We start from the raw sequence: 8,393 nt of genomic DNA on the forward strand, positions 1-8,393 counted from the left end.
TGTTAACAAATACGTGGACCTAAAGACAATTGAACCTTCTCGAATTGTTTCTTTTTCAAACCCATTTTTTTCTTTCTCAAGCCCTCCACACCGCACCCTTTTTTTCTCTCCCTCTTTTACTAAATAAACCCAAAATTCAGTTATTTCAACTACATCAAATGATCTTTCAAATTGGTCAAGTCCTTCTGAACTCATAGGAACGGCTTCGACCACAATAGGCATGAATGAAAGGATATGAAAAGGTAATTAGAAGATAGAAGGCGAAGACCCAGGCTCAGGAAGAGGAACATCTGAAATCTATTCCTCCTCTATTATGTGTATGGAGCAATTTACTTAAGAAACCTAGTAATCTTCACTAGTCACTTATTGCTTATTGACCTTCCCCAAACTCCCTGGAATAAACTTTTGGTAAAAATTATGTCTTGGTCCGAGTGGGGATAGTATTTCTCTTCTGCAAGTCCATGGAGTTTTGAAAAATCCAAACACCTCAGAGATAGATACAGAGGTAGGCCAATATCTGGTATAAAAACAAATAGTAGCAGCAAAGCAAGTAAACTAAATACTATTTTTAACCATACATAATTACATCGATCAACAAGAATTTGGTTTTTATTAACTTTATGTGCGTGTTAACAAATACGTGGACCTAAAGACAATTAAACCTTCTCGAATTGTTTCTTTTTCAAATCCATTTTTTTCTTTCTCAAGCCCTACGCACCGCACCCTCTTTTTTTCTCCCTCTTTTACTAAATAAACCCAAATTGTTTTTCACGAGCCTCCCACACCGCACCAGTCCTGTCCTGGTCTAATTTTGACTAGACCTTATCTATCCCCAATCTACTTCTTCAGTAAACCTAGACTCATCACGTTCTTCTTCTTATTTCTCGTTCCTCTTCCTCAAACCCTAGGTTCACTCTGTAATTCGAATTTATTTATAATAAGTTAATGTATTGAAGATCAACAATGGCATTCTCGTCTCCACTGGGTTTAGTAAGTAATCTCAATTTCCTTTCTCTTTCAATTTCAATTGAAATCAAATAAGTTCGTTTTGGGTTTTCCCCCAAAATTTGTTTGAGCTTGTCTTTTGAATTTGTTTTTCAGTTGTTAATTTGTTAAGTTGTCTTAACAGGGAGCACAACTAATTGGTGGTAGGCGTCGCCGACGTCCACACAGCAAGAAGAAGGTTGTGAAAGGAAACAACTTATCTAGTAATATTTCTAGGTTTCAAACTCATGGTCATAGTCAGAAAAAGAAGAATGAATCGGAGGTTGATATTAAAACAGCTACTTCTAGGTTTCAATTGAAACCCCATGGTCATAGTCAGAAACAGAAGAATGAATTGGAGGTTGATATTAAAACAGCTACTTCTAGGTTTCAATTGAAACCCCATGGTCATAGTCAGAAAAAGAAGAATGAATTGGAGGTCGATATTAAAACAGCTAGTTCTAGTTTTCAATTGAAACCCCATGGTCAGAAAAGGAAGCAGCAATTTCAAGCTGAGATTAAGGAGAAGAAGGGCAGAGGTAATGGTTGTGTCAATTTCAGTAGTACTAGTATTTTCAATTTTAATGATAATCAAGAAGATGTTATAGCACGGGAAATTCTCAGTTGGTTACCGGTAAAGTGCTTGATAAGATTTAAATCTGTATGCAAATATTGGTTTTCAGTAATTGAAGAAGATGTTGGATTTATAAGTCTACACCTTGAGCGGTCTAGAGCACGACCATGCCTTCTCGTTGCTAATTCAATTGATAATCGTTCTAAATATGAATTTATGACTGCCAGTCTAGTATTTGGGGATAAAGGAGCTATATCGGCAGCAAAATTTCACACAATAAGAGAGATTGAATTTGGTGGTCCTGATTTAATGTTAAAGCCAGTATTTGGGTTAATTGGGTTCTTTGGTGAAAGAAGAGATGACCCCGGTGTTTGCATCTTTAACTTAAGTACCCGGAAAATGACACCTTGGATTGTAAGCAACTTGTTAAGAGATGTGCGTAGACAAGACCTTGAAGCGTCTAATAAAATTGCAATGGCTACATGCACATTAGGATATGATCCCATCTCTAAAGAGCATAAAGTGGTTGGTATATGGAGGTCTTCGCAACCTTCTTATGTAGTTTGTGAGGTGTTGACAGTTGGAGATAATGAATGGAGACGGATTGATGAGGTACCACCACATGATATAGAATTACACGGATCTTCAGTTTATATAAATGGTTCTATTTATTATACCACTAAGTTTCTTGGAATGTTTGAAGCCGGTGAAAAGGAGAAAAAATTCATAGTGGGATTTGATGTTGGAAGTGAGAAGTTTAGAGCAATTAGGGTCCCTAGCTACATCTTTGAACAACCTGAAAATTACAATTTTCGTTTCTACCATATCATGCTGTTAGAATTAAATGGACGCTTAGGTTTATTTAGTATACTTGAAAAGAGTGGTTACACACCTAAGTTATGGGTATTGAATGAAGATAGAAACAGGAAAAACTCAAGAAATTCTTGGACTGAGGTTTCCATTCAGCTACCCTACACTTTGGGCGGAGGTCGCTGTGATTTTGCTTGTGATCCAGTTCCAGGGACAGATCAATTAATCTTAACCTCTTATTTGAAAACATCTGGCGGTAAGATATCTGAATCTACATGCCATTCGTATAATTGGAAAAAGAAGACGTTCAATGCAATTGATTTCAGTGGGATTTCCTCAGCTCCTTGTTTTTCCTCTGCATCAACGGTTGGATCTTTCTTTGAGAGCCTCTTTCCCATCCAAAAGCGCAGGTAAAAGGAAAGTTTCTTTGTTTGATATATCAACAACCTAGACACTGTAACTTGCATACTTAAGAGTTTTCTGATGTCGGAAAGTACTAGAACTTTACTATCAACTTTATCTTGGGATAGCCCAACTTCTATAATTAGAAAAATTGACAGAATGCTCTTATGAACCCGAAAATGCATGTAAGCTTAAACATATCCATGCATTCACATGATAGCAGAATGCTTTATGAACATGAATACTATCCAGTCAAAATAGCGATGTTTGATATTGGCTCTTGCGTTCTCCAAATTCATGAGTATTGCCGCAAGCTTTCAGGCACCCATGAGCTTCTTTTTAACCAGAGTATCTAGATTTATGCTTTGCCCACCTTTCTACTGTAGTTATTCTTTGATATATGACTACGTTGACTTAAGTTACTTGCAAGATGATGTTTAATTATGGTTGAACTGGAGATGGTGGACCTTTTGGTGAAATCCTTATCGGCTTATCAAACTTCCTCAGTACTAACTGTTGGGTAGTGGCTTATATCGATATGTTTTTGTGTATTGAATATTATTAAAACTCGTATGTAAATGCATCCTCATAAGGATTGAGGAGTCTACATTCAATTTTTGTACTGACAGCTCATTTAGTGATGAATAATGATATTTCTATTTTCACATTCTGGTTTCATATTAAGCTAGGCTATTACAGTTGGTATATTCTGTCTTTGATTCCCGTAGAAAAATTTAAACACTAGGCGTCCAGTAACAATTTGAACGATGTTATGGCTTTCCTGTCACGTGCTAGAGTTTATGAATAAGTGACTTTGCGAGTAGTAAAACTCCAGATTATGGAGGCAATGTGAAACTATCAAACCAACTACATACATATAATAGCTGGTAGCAAGTAACAACCTGTATATTCCAGTTACCCTGTCAAAATAGTTTGTGACCCTCTTCCTTTTATGAGCAATTGCAGCGACTTCACAGAATTTTTGTGGTCTGATCTCTGTTGATTACTACTGTTCTGAGGAATTTGTTGCATCTGGTTTGTTTGCATGTCTACTTTGGACATTGATCTTTTGTTTGAAGGAATACTAGAAACAAAAGGCATACTCTGAGAGTCAAACCTCGAAACATGCTTATCAACTGCATCCTAATTCCTAAAGTGGCCCAACTGCTCTATCTAGAGTTGCTGGTAACAAATTATAGAATGCTTTTTAGAAGCAAAAAAACATATTAGCTTAAACATATCCATGTAATCAGAGGATGCCTCTATTTAGAGTTGCTCGGAACAAATTACAGCCATGATCTTAAGAATCCAAAGAAATGTATTAGCTTAAGATATCCATGTTATCAGAGGATAGCAGAGTTCCCTGTGAACATGGATTCCTCCGGTCATGATAGAAATGTCATCTAGGCACTGCAGCAATCTTTCAAGACCTGTGACCTTTTTTTCAACAAGAGTTGCAAGGGCCACGTATACAGCGTGTCAGACAATTATTGAGATAGGGTTTCCTCCTACAATAGAGCCTCTTCTGGAATATAGATGAGATTCCTAGCATTTGTGATATTTTTGTCAGAAAGAAGTAGCTGCATAGACATATTAAGTGCATTCACAAAGATGAAGTGACAGAAAGAAAGTCTAATAATGTAGAACGATCAAGACATGGCCACTCTCTTACCTTGCAGTTTTCAAATTCGACTGACATATTCTCGCTGTTTATAGTAAAATATTGGGAATTCAAACCATGGTCCAATTGTATCCCTTCCACTAAATAGAGATTGTTCTTCCTCCCTACTGTACCCTGTATTTCAGCAATTATAATCCCAACTCTGTAGTTATTCCTTGTACCTGCACTAACAGCAGCCACATCTTGACTTCATATCTCTGTCCTTGTTGAACCATTTTTTTCCTTTCTTTGGAGCAGTATTGTTTTTTCTTAAACACGGTAAAGTCAAACTAATATTACTGCCTCCACTGTTGTCATATGAGCAGCTATAGAGGTTCGGGAGTTGATGAGCTGATTGTTGAAGACTCCTCCTGGAAGAGATAAGTTGGTGGCGATTGATTGTTGGACCAATCTGGGGCTCTTACTGTTACACTGTCTTCATTGGGTTCTCTTGGTATGTCTTTTTTGTATGCTCTAAATTATTTTGTCCTCTACACATGCGGTTCGGGAGTTGATGAACTGATTGTTGAAGACTCCTCCTGGAAGAGACAAGTTGGTGGTGATTGATCGTTGGATTAGTCTGGGGTTCTCACTGTCAACAATATGTTCTCTTGGTGTGTCAGCATTAGGTTCTCTTCTGATGGTTGTCTTAAATTATATGTAGCAAGTACTCTAGATTATTTTGTCCTCTACGCATGCTGTTCTTTTGTTTTTAAACTTTAAAGTTATAAACTGGTAATACAATGGTGGTGTTCAAGTCTTGGTTTCTGTTGGGTCTCTATTTTCCGGGAATCTTGTCGATGTACAGATTTTTCCTTGGCTACCCTAAATGTTGCTTGTTACACCCTGACTGTTGTTTGCTTGGTGTAGTGGCTGATTGTCGTGATTTTGCAGACCTTTAAAAACATTATGGCAAGCAAACAAACAAACAAATTGAACACCCAGGTGGTTGTGGAAAAAGAGCTTTCTCAAGTTCTGATAAACCGTTTGGGGGTAAAAGAACCTGTTAATATGGACGGGAAATTGTTTATTGATTTATTTGGTTTATTGGAAGTGTAATGATGGAGAAAATCTTGACAAGAACCTGTTACCTTGTAATGGAAACTTGAGGGTTGAAAGCCTTGAGACTGAGAGTAAGTGATGTTCAAACCTTGAAGAGAGTTATAGAGAACTTGAGAGCCACATTTTGCTGATACTCTTAGAATCATTTACGGCCAAGTTTTGTAAGTGATCGAGTTTCAAAATCATCCTATAAAACCCTAATTTACTTATGGCAAGGTCATAGACAGTGTAATTCGCCGTTTTTGGACTTCTAAAACGAGGACGATCCGGTCGTGAAAAAATCCTAAGCCTTAGATTTCACGAGGAATACATAAATATGCTCCAAAGATCTTAAGAATACACTTTTATAATATTTTGTAGATCTTAAGGAGGATATCAAGTACTATGGGCGAAATTTAAGGTTTTGAAGGGCTTCCACTATCATAAAGATTTCTTCTTACTTTCTTATACATGAGTGTTTCTACATCCATATGAATAGCAGTACACCTAATGATTAAGAATGAATTCTAAGTTCTATGTACAACTTCTAAGTTCTTTTTTTTTTATATAAAAAGAACGTCAATGATTGTTGACATGACCAACTAAATTGATTTAACTTAATCCTAGTAAATGAATTCTAAGTTCTATGTACAACTTGAATAAATATAAGAAATTATTTGAAATTCTTCACATGATTATTGTTTTTTTTTATAAAAAGAACGTCAATGATTGTTGACATGACCAACTAAATTGATTTAACTTAATTCTAGTAAATAGTTAGAAGATAAGTGATAGTCTAATAACTTACACAAAAGTAAAGAACGTAAGACCTTGTAGAGGGATTCTGTGGAGCAATCACGTGTAAACAACAATGGAAAGTGGACCTTGAGCTAAGAATTTAACTAATAATCACAACTTATAAAAAAAATAAAATCTTTACACCAAATTACTCCTAGAGTGATCTGCTATTACGTGGTTTGGACGAATATAATATGCTAGTGGAGTGCTTTTATATGCAGTGATATAAATATTTTTGGGAAAACAGTGAGCTAACTGTTATCCTACGGTTGGTGAAAAACTGTGATGAATGAGGAATAAATGAGTATAATGATTAGTAATGAAGAAGTAATATTCGATCATATCTTTCACCATTACTTGCCACTCAATTTTTAATTGCTTTCTGTAGTTACCTAAAATCGGTGAGAGGATAAAATTAGGATTTTAGGATTTTGAAAGTGAGTTACGGGAGGTTGAGCGCGAACAGTCTTAGCCTAAACCACGCACAGCGTCCGTTCAAAATCAGTTTTCGTCATATGGAAAAAGGATTATGGCCAGTCTTAGGGAGGGAAGAAGATGAAGAGAGAGATCAGAGATCTTATAATTGCTCTGAGAGTTTATGAGAAAGTTATATAAGCTTATTGGAGAAATAGAGGATCTATTATGGCTGAATTCTCTAATATATCAGGACAGTGAAGATAGGGATTGCTTTCCGTGCGGAACACTTCCCCCGTCTCGCAAAGAATAGATAGCTAACTAGGATAAGTTTATCTCTTTATTCCACCACCTTTACTCTCTTCTGAGGTAAGAAATAAGCAGGGTATTTTTCACACGTGTCGTAAATTTCAAGTCCAAAACCCTAGTTGATATCCCTCCAATTGGTGTGAAGCTAAATTAGCATTTGCAATGTTGTGTTGAGAGAGAAAAATATTCTCTATATCCGAGTTGGTCGAGATATATAGAGAGATATTCTCTGGTTTGTGAGAATGACCACGATGAGTCACGTGAAAAGGCATGGAATGCCTCAGAAATCGTATGTGGAGTGTGTGAGTATCTAAGGTTGGGATTCATGTCTCCATGGACGGTTACATATGTCAAGTGGAGACCGAATAATTGCTTGTGGATCCCTTTGTTGAGCATGTTGAGCTCAAGGGAGCTTTTACACCTTTTTGGATAGACATGTACAATTCAGGCCCAATTTGGGTAGTCCCATTGGACTTATCCTAAGCCCCATGAAAGATGTTAAAGTAATATTATCTCTTTCACTACTTCTTTCCTTGGAATATGAGATGTGAAGGTAAACCTCTAATTCAAGTACTCGTTGTCTTGAAATTGTCTACTTACTGACATGGAATCTTCTTTTCTAATTTTTCAGCATCTTAGGTAGAAAATTAACGAAATTTTACTTGAACTAAAGACCCTCCATAGTAGGTTTTGCAGTAGATATACCTTGAAAAACCTTTCAAAAATGATCAATTTTCTCGAGAAAATTGTATTTGACTCGTTAACTAAGTTGATGCCAGGAGAAGTTCGGTTAAATTATACTCTTTCATTGAACGAAGAGTGCTCTTTTGCGTTGGAAAAGAACGAAACTCAACTCATTATAGGAACCAACCTAGTTAGAAAATTAATTACGATTTTCGCTCTCCTCGGATCACTTTTTGTTCCCCTCTAATAAAAATCTTATTATGTTACGTCATTGCATAATTTACATTTTTTTTTGATCCACAAAGAATTTGATGCTCTCGAAAGGAAAAACTTCAGCCAGCCAACAACTAATTATGTTACCTTATTATCAAGGAGACCAACTTTCCTGCTCATACCCCATAAAGAATTTTCTGTTGCTTTATGAAGGTTGTTTGCTGTTGAGAAATCACCTCCGGCAGCAATTGCACGCCTTGGCCATGATCTTGTAAGCCCTCATGAATGAAAATGATGGGACGAAAGTATTTTATATCTTTCACTGTTTCTTACTTCAGAGTAAGAGATGTGAAGGTAAACCTCCAATCCAAGTACTCATTGTCTTGAAATTGTCAAGTTAATTACTTACATGAATTTCCCAGCATTTTAGGTAAAAACTGTCGAAATTTGTTTGAGATGAAGCCCCTCCATGGTAGGTATGGCGTAAAATTATCTTGAAACAGC

The 8,393-nt window shown here is 36.4% G+C and overlaps 1 protein-coding gene across 1 annotated transcript; it reads left to right on the forward strand.

The window, feature by feature from the left end:
- The first annotated feature begins 813 nt into the window (after positions 1-813).
- On the forward strand, positions 814-5,198 carry LOC113283267 (putative F-box protein At2g02030). The gene is made up of 3 exons (XM_026532470.1): positions 814-990; positions 1,130-2,778; positions 4,757-5,198. Exons 1-3 carry the CDS (start codon positions 964-966, stop codon positions 4,812-4,814), a joined length of 1,734 nt encoding a protein of 577 aa, XP_026388255.1. The 5' UTR covers positions 814-963; the 3' UTR covers positions 4,815-5,198.
- Positions 5,199-8,393: the final 3,195 nt, after the last annotated feature.

This window comes from Papaver somniferum, chromosome 5 (assembly GCF_003573695.1).
Source record: "Papaver somniferum cultivar HN1 chromosome 5, ASM357369v1, whole genome shotgun sequence".
Taxonomy (NCBI): domain Eukaryota; kingdom Viridiplantae; phylum Streptophyta; class Magnoliopsida; order Ranunculales; family Papaveraceae; genus Papaver; species Papaver somniferum.